The sequence below is a fragment of the Theobroma cacao genome, chromosome 9 (assembly GCF_053813885.1).
Source record: "Theobroma cacao isolate CCN51 chromosome 9, ASM5381388v1, whole genome shotgun sequence".
Classification (NCBI taxonomy): domain Eukaryota; kingdom Viridiplantae; phylum Streptophyta; class Magnoliopsida; order Malvales; family Malvaceae; genus Theobroma; species Theobroma cacao.
The window spans coordinates 5,022,777-5,035,573 of NC_142647.1; the positions used below are offsets into that span (position 1 = coordinate 5,022,777).

The following is a 12,797-nucleotide window of genomic DNA, read 5'->3' on the forward strand; positions in this document are numbered from 1 at the left end:
TAAATAAATAATCAATTATTAATTTTAAAAAATAAAATAAAACAAAATAATTGATCATCATAATATTTAAATTAAATAAAATATTAATATTTTAAAATATAAATAATTAAATTATAAATAAATATTAATATTGAAATTATCAATTATTAATATTTTAAATAAATGATCAATTATTAATATTTTTAAAATAAAATAAAATAAAAATTAATCATAATAATATTTAAATTAAATAAATATTAATATTTAAATTATTAATTATTAATATTTTAATTAAATTCTAGATTATTAATATTTAAAAAATCTAATAAAAAATAAAATGTCATATAAATAATAAAGGGTGTTTTTATCTTTTAATTTTCTATTCATTTCTTATTCTAAAATTATTGTTACGAACCAAACACTACAATAAGTCATAATAATTATTTTTGTCCTATTCCCTTTGTCATACCAAACTTAGTAATAACTATTTTATTCTATTTTTACCTCATTCTATTCCCACATAATAACTATTCTATTCCATTCCTGTATATTCTGCCAACACCATTAACAGATCTTACGTGTCCATTAGCTAAGCTCTCAATCCCTGTTAATTCTCCACCTCCTCTGCCACGTTGCCTTTCACCCCTTTGTCTAAAAGTAGCTTTCTCTAATTTCTTCTACTTTAATTCTGAAAAAAATGAATAAATAAGTTCGAATAAAATTTCATCTGTAAATGGAATTACCACATGTGAAAATAATTTATATCATTGAGATAATTCTTTTATGATTATTATTATTATCTGGTTAAAAAGATATTAATAATTAAAACCCAAATGCCAAAATATCCCAAAACTCTTACCACAAATAAAATACACCTTAGGCTTTACGGGTTAATAACAAAGGACTTGACTTGTCTCCTTTGAAAAAAAGAGGACTAATCTTGAGTTTGAAATGTTTAAGTAAATGAGTTGAGCTGTACTTTTAGAATAAACCTTGCTGCAATTAAAACTCGTGAAACCATGCTCTTTAATATGATATGTTATCTTCATCATTGTCATTGTCATTGTCATATTATTAATTCATAAAATAAGACTTGCATCTTACTTATGAATATTGTTTTAATATTTTATTTTCATGCTTGCAAAATAAAGTATCATTAATGGTATATATTTTTTTATCCAAACTTCTCCCTATCCCTATAGTTTGAATTAATTAAGCTTGCTAAATTCAAGCGTATGATGTGCTTATCAAGCAAGACATCAAGATCAAACTAACCCATAAGTTCAATTTGATTATAGCTTTCAAAAAAAAAAAAGTTCAATTTGATTATTGTCAAATTAAATTACTGTCATGCATATAGTATTTTTAATTAAGTTAATTTTAATAATGGATCGATCAATGTCATGACAACTTTATTTTGTTGCTTATAGATTTCAATTTTGTTGTCTCGCATCATTCACACATGGATTCAAGGGCCAACGCAATTCTGAAAAAGGGATGGATTTCAAAATTATCTTTCCAGGAAATGACCAAAATAAGTGACGAACATCTTGAAAATAAAGAGATGTTAATTCTTATATGTATCTGCGAAAATGACACATGAATATCGTACTAATTTGTTAAGTAATATATTACAAGGGAGGAACAAAGTAAAGATGATCCTGTAACGAATCAATTTGACTACCCAAGTCTCATCATATTCAATGCACAATTAATTTCTAACACAAAAGTCTTGTACACGACAGTTTGACTTTGATCACAGCTAAGCAATTGTCTTGTAAAACACTTTAAAAACTCCATCAAATTCTTTCATATTTATCCTTCTTGCTTCTTCTTCTCATCCAGCTCGGGCGGTTGGATTTTCTCCTTAAATCGCATAAGTTTATTCATAAATAGAAAACAACAACCATATCCCGCCACGAAACTCTCATTTCCAGTCAATGGAACTCCAATAACAAAAAAAATCGTGATTTAACTCTTTTATTTATTTCTTTTAACACAAGGAACTCTTTCATGAGCATGTTATAAGAGGCAAAGTAAAGATGGTGGCGTCACCCTCAATTTTTAATATTTTTTTTATATATAAAATTTAAAATATATAAATTTAAAATTTTATATAATTATCTTCAATTACTTTTATATAAAATTTTGAATTTATCGATATATGTTATATATACAAAATATATATTCAATTTATACCAAATTAATAAAAAAATATTAAATATCCACATTTTAACAATTTGTAATTGTAAGCATCACACAACTTTATAACGCTCGAATCAAATTAAATAACATAATAATCTATTAGCCAATATGGCACTACTCTAGTACTGTAATATAAATATTACATAAATGTAAAGCTTATGTAGATAGAAACTTCAATGCTTTAACGAGGAGCACCCCCTCAATTTCTAATAGGGTCATCTCACCTTCGCATTTGTAGTTTCTTTGCCTTGGTGCATGCCATTATTTTAACATCTTTCCACTTCCCATGATGCCTAACGTGCCAAATTAAAGAAACATATTTCCTTTGGTAACGCACCAACTACCATCTTTATTAGCCAAAGCAACGCCTCGGTTTCCAAATGTAAAGAAAAGCAGCAGCCGGCTGAATAAATTAACAAAAATATCTCCGCTGGCATTCTTTCTGATCCATAGCAGCAAGCAACTTGCTCATCTACGGACAATGGAACAACCCTTCGTGAAAAAAACATCTTTAAGTGTATTTGTCGGTAGATGACGTGGCATAATCTAAACCGTCCGTTCACTTTTTTTCTCTCACGTGTTTTTGAGCTCTGATTAAATGGACCAACACAGCTCAGCCGTTGACAAAAAACCACTCCACTCCGAGTTTCGATCAGAAGTTGTCAAATCGACTCGTTGGCCATGACTAGATGCCTCGTCAGTTTGAACCAACTTACCATAATATACGTTATCCACGTAGAGCTGAGTCAGGCTCCTCCAATTTTTTTTTAATTTCTTTTTAGGACTTGTGAGTAATCTTAAGGTAAACGCATTCTCATTTTATTATCTTGCATTCTTGAATCTTAAACTCAAGTTTAAGACTATAAAAATCTTAATATGAATTAATCTTCATTTCTAGATAATTGACTAATCAAAGGAATTAAGCTATTCTTATCATAAAAATGGTTTAAGATAACTAGGTTTACGTGTGATAATCTTATCGATCCAGATATTTCAAAGTTGGATAAAACAGGAAGACCAGATAAAAAGATATTTTTGGGATAAATTTACAGGTGGAAGAAATTGATTTCAAAGGAGTGAGTCTGGCGTGATTAGATCACATGTTTGGATTATTGTGAACGTTTCTATTTTGTGAATAAAATAGTTGGGGGAAAGAAAGTAAGATTTTCAGTTGAGGACATGAAACATTCCAATTGACAAGGAAGGACTTTTTTATGTGACTATAAAAGCCCCCCCGCATTGCAACATCACCTACCACACATAACACAAGCCATTCAATTGTGCTTTTCTATTGGTTTCTTTTGCTTTTCTGGCAGATTTTTTTTTTTGCTACGGAGGGAAAATGACTATCCTTATTGAGAAGCCCGAGATAGGTATATACCCTTTTTTATTTTCTTTGGTCATGGAGTCCGTACTAAAAATGAGTTCGGGAAACAAGTAACAGTCACTAATTGTCGTCAATTTATTGGTTTTTCATTTTAATGTTTAACAGAGTCTCAAGCAGAGTGCCAGAAGCATGTCGAGGAAAATAATGAGTTGGTGTTGGATGGTGGATTTCCAGTGCCAACGTGCCTGTCAGATGATGCATTTTTGGCACCAGAAATCAATTCATTTGGCCACTCCTTTAGGTATATGAATTGACCAATAACTTATCTTTGAATGTCCCGGACTCCCGGTGGTTTAATTTCCATTGAGAGAAAATCTTAAATGGGATGACAAGAAAAGTTGAAATGATTTGCACTTAGCAGGGACTACGATGCAGAAAGTGAAAGGCAAAAGAGCGTGGAGGAATTCTATAGGCAGCAGCACATTAACCAGACCTATGACTTTGTAAGCAAACTTGGAAAACATAGTTGCAAATAATTTTTTAACAAGGGAATTTTTGGCTCTGTCCATGGTCTGATATTTGTGAACTTCCAATGAAAAATAATGCAGGTGCAACAGATGAGGAAAGAGTACTCCAAACTGAACAGAATGGAGATGAGCATATGGGAGTGCTGCGAACTTCTCAATGAGGTCGTGGATGACAGCGATCCTGATCTGGATGAACCACAAATTCAGCACTTGTTGCAATCAGCTGAAGCTATTAGAAAGGATTATCCTGATGAAGACTGGCTGCATTTGACTGCTCTTATTCATGGTATATACCAGATAAAAATTCCTTTCGTTATATCCCAAGGCAACAATATTTTGATAATTAACGCAACTTCCATTTATATACATGTAAATCCGTAGCCATATTTTGACTCTATCCATGGAGCTGTCCCACCAAATCTTCATAGAGATGGTCCTGCCTTATTGGATACCTGCCAAAATAATAGCCCCCTTGAAACTTAAATAAAATAGATAAAAAAAAAAAAAGAGTTTATCTAAAACAGCTAATACAACAAGAAAGAGGAATTAATCAACTTGTTCCATGGATGCCAGATCTTGGAAAGGTTCTTCTTCTACCTAAGTTTGGAGGGCTTCCACAATGGGCTGTTGTTGGTGAGTATTGACTTTACAATCATGCAAATTAATTTATATGATTATTTTCATTGATTTGAATAATTCCAATTAAGCAATCAATTTAATGTCAATATTGCAGGAGACACATTCCCTCTTGGATGTGCTTTTGATGAGGCCAATATTCACCACAAGGTCTTTTTCTTTTCCCCAAAATCTATGCCAGCTAGCCAAATCAATAACTGTTACGATAATCCATAATCAGCTAAAATAAATCCACAATTTTTTTTTTGTTTCAGTATTTCAAGGAAAACCCAGATTGTAACAATCCCGCTTACAACACTAAGAATGGGATTTATTCCGATGGCTGTGGACTAGACAATGTAACGATTTCATGGGGGCACGATGACTATATGTACTTGGTACGTGATACCTTTTTGTTTAACTTTTCAAATTTGTAATTACTTAAATTAAAATTTTATAATAATAATTAATGGTCGTGTGTTTTCAATTTATATATGCAGGTAGCTAAGGAAAATGGAACTACTCTACCTTCAGCCGGGTTGTTCATTATCCGATATCATTCCCTTTATCGTAAGCACTCATATTTGGTCATTAATATTTCTTATAAATGTACAATTTAAATTATATTTATTAGTATTTAATGCAAATATTTTCAACCCTAATTCTGCAGCTTTACATAAAGAAGAAGCATACATGCACTTACTAAATGATGAGGATAAGGAAAATTTGAAGTGGCTCAGAATATTCAAGTAGGCCTCAAATTTATTTGACTTTTTATTTTTGTTGTACACATATGGTTAATTATTAAAACCCAAATTAATATTTATTTTGTTGCAGCAAATATGACCTTTACAGCAAGAGCAAAGTCCTTGTTGACGTTGAGAAAGTCAAACCATATTATCTTTCACTTATTGAAAAAGTGAGTGCAGATTTATATCATTTTTTTGTCGGCTAAATTTCCACCTTTGAGTTCTTTTGTTTCCTGAAAGTTGATGAATTGACTTTTTGTTGCAGTATTTTCCATCCAAGCTCAAGTGGTGAAAGCTTTGATTAGCTCAAGTTTTCTGAACGATGCGCTGCGTAAAGGGGAATCATAAGCGGCTTGGTTCTTCATTTTTGAACCCAATTATATGATTTAAATCATGTGTTTTGAGTTATGTAAAAAATAAATTCAAAAGTCGTGTGTTTTTTTTCTTTTTCCTCCTTTGTAAACAAAGTCGTGTAAACTATTGCTCAATGGAGAAAATTAATATAAAAATATTATTCCTTTTAATAATTCCATTGGCATCGGATGGCTTAACTTAGGTGCATGGTTAATCAAGAATTACGGGAGAAAAATCTAATATAGAACACTATTAATTTATATAATTTAAGGGATTAATTGGCTGGTTAAATGAATCTATATATAATATAGCCCTGTCACCCAAATGCTACCCAAAGATTCCATATGCGTTGCCTCTCATTCTCTGATTTTCAACCACATAAATACAGAACATAAGTGGTTTTCACAGCTTACACCCTTTCCAAAATCGTTTAAATAAAAGTTGATAAGTCATATGCCTTGTGAGGAGATTCCACAATTTTATGGCCTGTTTGATCTTCTTTGTTTCGACCGATTCTTCTGAACAAAATTATTGATAGGACAGAAACCAAAATTTTGCTTCCATCAAGGGAGCACTTTCTTCCTCCTGTCATATAATATAGACATTTTATCTTACCGCCTTTCGTTTGACATCTCCTATCACATGTCATTCATCTAGCTTTCTTCTCGCTTCTTTTAGAGTTCCATTCTGGTCAAAACTTGGCATTAGAGTTTTAGTTCCATTCTGCCTTTCGTTTTTTTTTCTTTACCCTTTCATTGATTTATCACTAACTTGAACAAAGGCAAACAAGGTTTTTTTGTTATGAAATATCTTTGTTAAGTATATAATTGACAAAAAGCAGACTGACTAAACTGAGGTGCCAAAACCCGTGTCAAATGATGGATTTTTGGCCCCCAGACACCATTGCATATGTTTGTGTCGTGAAATCCTGCTTTTGATTTGTAAATGTTTCGTTTGCATTGAGAGATAATGGTAATGGACTTTGTGAAAATGCTCTGTAGAAATTACAACAATGCAGATTGTTCACGGCAAGAGACTGTTAAGGAGTTCTATGGGCAGAAGCACATTAAGTCACTAACCAAACATTTGACTTTGTAAGCTAACTTTAATCTAAAGCGTTCGTGTACATAAGTCAGCAATGAATCAAATTATGTGGTTGGACATGTTATGGTACTTAACTGTTCAAGGCAAAAATTGCAGTTTATCAAAAATGAGGCAAGAATACTCCGACATGAACAGAGCAGAAATCAGCATATGGGAATGCTGTGAGATTCTCAATACCATTGTAGATGATAGTGATCCTGACTTGGATGAACCTCAAATTCAGCACGCACTGCAGTCTGCAGACAGCCGACGCCATCAGAAAGGATTACCCTAATGAGGACAGGTTGTACTTGACGGCTCTTATTCATGGTAATTAAATAACCTATCAGAATTCCTATATTCTATATCAGGCAAGAAATAAATGGTTCTAAAAAGTTTGACACGTATAAAATTCCTTGCCTAAGCAGCTAATTAATCAGCTTGTTCTTGCCTGGATTTTGGATCTCCAAAGATTCTTAATCTGCCTCAATTTGGAGGGCTTCCTCAATGGGCTGTAGTTGGTTAGTATTCTGTTTTGGCCAATCAAAAGGTGGGATTTATTGAATTAGTGTTACTATTATTTTTATATTTTCTTTATTGTGATTTTATTTGATTGAATGGCCAAATCAACATAATGCAGGAGATACTTTCCCTATTCGATTCACTTTCCATGAATCTAATGTTTACTGAGCCTGACTACTTTGGGAGTTTACTCTGTTGCTCAATCAGAGGAAATTTTTTTATTAATAATATAGAGGGTCATTTTAAGGAAGAATATATATAATAGCTACTCAATCATAAACATATAAAGCAGCAGTAGTAGAGAAGAACATGTAAATATCATGAAGGCATGATGATTACATGCACTGGTATAGCCTCCTGCATCCTTAATTTCTTATTTAAATGTGGTTGAAATGATAATAAACCATCAGTAACTCAATTTGCCTTCTTATCTCTGCAGGTGGTTAAGGAAAACGGATCAACTCTACCTCCTCCTGCGCTTCCGATTCCACTCCTTTCATGGCAACCATTGCCTTTAAAGATTTTATTATTTCTCCTGAATAAGCAATATAATTAACATTTCAAACATCCTAATGGAATGATTTTAATCAATAATCTTGCAGCTTTACTTAAGGCTGGAGCATATATGTACCTGCTAAAATGAGGAGGAGAATGAGAACCTGAAATGGCATCATATATTCGAGTACGCTTCAATGCCGAAATCATAGCCTTTCCTTTGTAATTTTACATCAACAGAAGTTAACTTGTTTGTAGATCTTGTGAGGCAAATATGGTCTCTTCAGCAAGAGCAAAGAGCACCAGGACCTTGAACAGTTGAAGCCATGCTATCATTTTCTAAATAATTAAATGTTGTTGATGTAGATGGTTCTTTTGGTTAGAGTGAGAGAGAGTATGTGTTGTAATAAGTGAATTGAAATGCGTTAGAGGTGATAGAGAGGAAAACTCTAGCAGTTCTTGAAGCGTAAGTGCTTTGGATGGTAGGTAGTGAGGTATGAGAAAAAGTGAAAAAAGCGACGGATTACGGCAAATGAGAAAGGCTCAATGGAAATAATGTTTGGAGGAATTTAGAGAGAGCTTTTAGGATAATCTTTGTTGAGTTTCTAATGGTTTTTTCCTTGTTTCACAACCTCCAAGGCTCTCATATTTATACTAATTAAGAACACCTTCTTAAGAGTAGTTGGGAGAACACGTTCAATCATAGGAAAATTTGTTTGTCATGAAAGAATAGTTAAAGAACGGTTTATGGGATATTAAGAAAATGACAATGTAGTTGAGTAATGGGCGTAAGTTTTGGGTAATGAAATAGTGACACTTAATAGTGCGTCACGTGTATTTTTAAGAAAGTGAGAAAAAGGAGTAAAGCACATATACTTTAAAGAAATGTTAAAAGAAAGTCTTCTTAACTATCTCTATATTTGAACCACCAAACCAAACTCTTTAGTACATCCGAAATGTGAAGATAACTCATGAATCTTGTCACTTATTCTGAGTTACTTTCACTTTCTTGTACAAACAACTGTTCGATGCTTGTTACCGAGTGTTCTCGAACACCCATAGGTGCTTTTACACTTGGAATACCCTGGACGCTTCTATACTTGAAACACCTTCGAGTGCTTCCTTGTTTGTAACACCTTGGGGCGCTTTCGCGTTCGAAACACCTTGGAGTGTTCAGAACACTCCTAGGTGCTTCACACTTGGAATACTCTAGGCGATTCTATGCTTGGAACACGCTTGAGCGCTTCCCTACTTGAAATATCTTGGGCGCTTCCACGTTAGGAACACGTTGGAGCTATTCCGCTTTCGGAACACCCTGGGCACTTCCACCTTCGGAACACGTGCTTCTACGCTTGGAACACTCTTAAGCGTTTCCCTGCTTGGAACACCCTAGGGCACTTCCGCGTTTGGAACACCTGGGGCACTTATCTATTTAGAACACCCTTTAGTAGGGCTGTGCAAACGGATAGTTCGGTTAGTTCGGTTACTGGATATCCAGCAATCGAACTAACATAACTCATCTATGAAACTAACCGAAATCGAACCAAAGTAAAGAGCTAACTGAACTAACCGAAACTTAACTAACTCGGTTAGTTCGGTTCGATTACCGAAAACCGAACTTAATCATTTTTTTTTCTAATTCTTGTTTGCCTTCTGAATTTTTAGGCACATTTTGCAGAGGGAAGCAACATTGACTTAAAACCATAGATAAAAACAAGATGCCTAGAGAGCAACAATCATTGTCAGACACTAGATTTAAAAACATCACAACACAACTGGCACAAAACACCCACATATGACAAGGAAGTGCCAGCATTGTATATTAACTTCATATTCAAAAATAACAAAATATCTATATATTAACTTCCAAGGAATAAAACACAAACAGAAATGAAAAGGTAAGCATTCCTAGAACCTACAGGCAACTAGATACAGAAATGAAAAGGTTCCCATATTTCTTTTAGTTCTTCTGAAACTTTTCCACATATGCCTGCAACAAAATAAGTAATGTAAAGGGGTCAGCAAACTAGGCAAGAGGAATCAATTTCATATCCTAAACATGCTCAACAAGCCAGCTTGATCTGTCTCATTATATTATCTGCAAAAGCTAGCTCACTCAAAAGATTGATCTTAATTATCTCTGGATTATTCATATTCCATAATTTCAAGTCACATTTATAAATAATAAATTTTTGTATTTACCGAGTGGACAAATCAAGCTTGAGAGGCTGTTCTGGTTTCACAACATTTCCTAAAATTGTATGAGTGAGATTAGATTACCAATGATTGCTCTCAAATTTCATGCAGTAGTATAAAACTATAAAAAGAAAAATCAATTTCATCTCGTTTACTTTTAATTGGAAAAGTCATATGGTTCCACACAAAGGAGTAAAGAAGATTCTGTCAAAAGCTCATGTATATCAGGCAATGAACCAATAAAACTATTTAAATGTTTAGTTACCATTGGCTGTGTTTAAATATTTACATTGGCTGTGTTTTAGTGTTGGTTGTGTTGGGGGCTTCTTTGGTTGAGAATGGGGCTGTTTCTTTTGTTTTTAAAGACAACCATGCAATATTAGGGAAGGCATTTTGGGTTAAAAAAAGACATGCTTGATGAAATCTTGAGTCTCTGTTTTCCTCTGTACAGCACAAGCCTTTAGGAAAAGGCTAGAAAGCTTTCTTTTGTCTGTTAAGCTCATATTAGGGAAGGAAATTGCCACTAAACTTAGTTAAGTAGTTTCCTACTGCAATTGTATTTACTCTACTTTCTGCACAAATCAAACGTTTTATGCCAGCTTAAGTTTAAGATTTTAAATGTTATGGTGATTGGTTACTCATGTAGGAAATTTCATAAAACATTTAAATATTATTTTTGGATAAGCAGGTAACTAAACATTTTCCAATACAATAGCTAGCTTAAATTCAATGAATAGTATTTGTATAAACCCAAAAAACTTACCAATAACTTGATGTGGGAAGGCCCGAAAAGCTGAAGCAAGAATGGCAGTGACCGGCAGTGGCAGAAGTAGAAACCAGAAACGGTGAGACCGTGACAGTGGAGATGGCAATGACAAACAATCAACAAAAGTTGAAAGTAGAAAGGGTGAGACCGTAAGACAATGAGAGTGGAGATGGAATACTAGAAGTGCTTGGAAGGTGTCGTGACGTGCGGGTTCGGGAACCCGTCCGCCAGACGCGGGCGAAAATTAAAAATCTCAAAGTGTGGGAGTCGCCACCAATCTTTTTTATCTAGGTGTGATTGGTCACCTATTAACCCGATTCTTAATCGACGAAGTCCTAAATTAGTTTTAGATCCGTCGAAAGAACGAGAACTGGTCCACGTTTTTTAGAGATGGGTTCGGGAGTGCGATTACGCACGGAGAAGGGTTAGCACCTCCATGACGCCCGTTCTACGAACGGTACCATTTAATCTTAAGTTATCTTAATATAGCCTTTTCTTAGTTTAATCCCTATTTTATTAATTAAAAATTTTTATTGAATTGTCAGACTGAGTTTTTCACTTGGTCTTACGTATGCATATGATGCAAGCGTAGAATGATGCCGTGACTTATTTATTTTAAATGATGGAGTCGGTAATCTTTTATTGAAAAATTATTCGAAGACCATCCCAACGCTTTGGTGAAGTCTCGAAATTTTCCTCACCTAGAGATATCCCCGGAAGAACTCGTCTCTACGAGCTCCTCGGGAAAATCCCATCATCGGGATTCCCGCGCCATTTGCAAGATAAGGGTGGCATGCAATGACAGTATAAAATGATGGTATCTACATGCACGCGTTTATTGATTATTTAAAAATTTTGATTATTTGTTATTTATTATTTTTTATATATATATACTTTATTTTTTGGTTATTTAAATCCATGTTTGTTATTGATCAATTTTTTTACTTGTTTACAAAGCTTATCTAAATAATTAATTAATTAACTTTTAAACGATTAATTTAACTTTGTTTGGTAATATTTATTTGAATTAACAAAATCTTTCATATATTATTTTCTAACAATGACTATTTGACTTAATGGGTTTTGAATAATGACTATTTGACTTAATGGGTTTTGAAATTTAGAGTTCAGATTTATCCTGACGCTTCGGTGAAAATCCGTCTCGAACTTCGCATCCGGAAAACCTCCGCCAGAAAGAGGCAACTCTTTGCCCCCTTTTTGGCGGTAATACTCAAATATTTTCTTCCAATTATATTATTTATTATTATTATTTATTTATTTTTCATTTTATTATTATCATTATTTTTTATTTTATTTTATATATTTTTTATTTTTTATTATTTTTTTTCTTATCTAAAAATATAATATAATATATATATGTATATTTGCATCATGAATTACTATTATTATTATTATTTATTTTATTTTTGCAAGCCTTGAAATATATTTATAATATTAATATTTTTTATTATTATTTACATATCTTTATTAAAGCTAAACAAATAATTAAAATAAACTAGATGAGCCCAAATCCACAAGAGATGGGTAAGGCCTCACCTTGCTTGGGCCGAAAGGATGGCCCAAGTGGTCTGGGCTGCGCGGAGGTCTGCCTGGCCCGCTTCCTTGGTCCGCTTGGGCTTCTCCTAAACGCACCGTTTTGGGCTCAGGAGACTCCCTCAAACGACGTCGTTTAGGCGTCGACCCTTGGAATCCTTCACTTCCTTGAAACGGCGCCGTTTAGGCGTGCTTCCTCTGGCTATAAAATCCTTTTTCAGCCTTTTTTATTCATTTTTTTCATTTCTGTTTCTCTCTCTAGACCGCACCCTCCCCCTTCTCTCTAAAAATTTTTTCTTCTCCCTTCGTCGGCGCCGGCGTCCTCCCTTCTTTTCTCGATTTTCTCTTTTACCCGGCGAATCACTTCGCCTTCCGTTGGACGATTCTTCCCTATTCCCGTCGGCCTCTCTCTCTCTTCGCTCAGA

At 33.7% G+C, this 12,797-nt stretch overlaps 1 protein-coding gene across 2 annotated transcripts; it reads left to right on the forward strand.

The window, feature by feature from the left end:
• Nucleotides 1-3,418: 3,418 nt before the first annotated feature.
• On the forward strand, nt 3,419-5,929 carry LOC18588467 (inositol oxygenase 2). 2 transcript variants are annotated; one of them, XM_018126609.2, is made up of 11 exons: nt 3,419-3,557; nt 3,677-3,812; nt 3,930-4,014; nt 4,120-4,324; nt 4,612-4,671; nt 4,772-4,824; nt 4,929-5,051; nt 5,154-5,223; nt 5,324-5,402; nt 5,491-5,572; nt 5,668-5,929. In XM_018126609.2, exons 1-11 carry the CDS (start codon nt 3,527-3,529, stop codon nt 5,692-5,694), a joined length of 951 nt encoding a protein of 316 aa, XP_017982098.2. In that variant the 5' UTR covers nt 3,419-3,526; the 3' UTR covers nt 5,695-5,929. The 2 variants fall into 2 exon arrangements, with proteins under 2 accessions (XP_017982098.2, XP_007012955.3); XM_007012893.3 differs by having other exon boundaries at nt 3,933-4,014.
• Nucleotides 5,930-12,797: the final 6,868 nt, after the last annotated feature.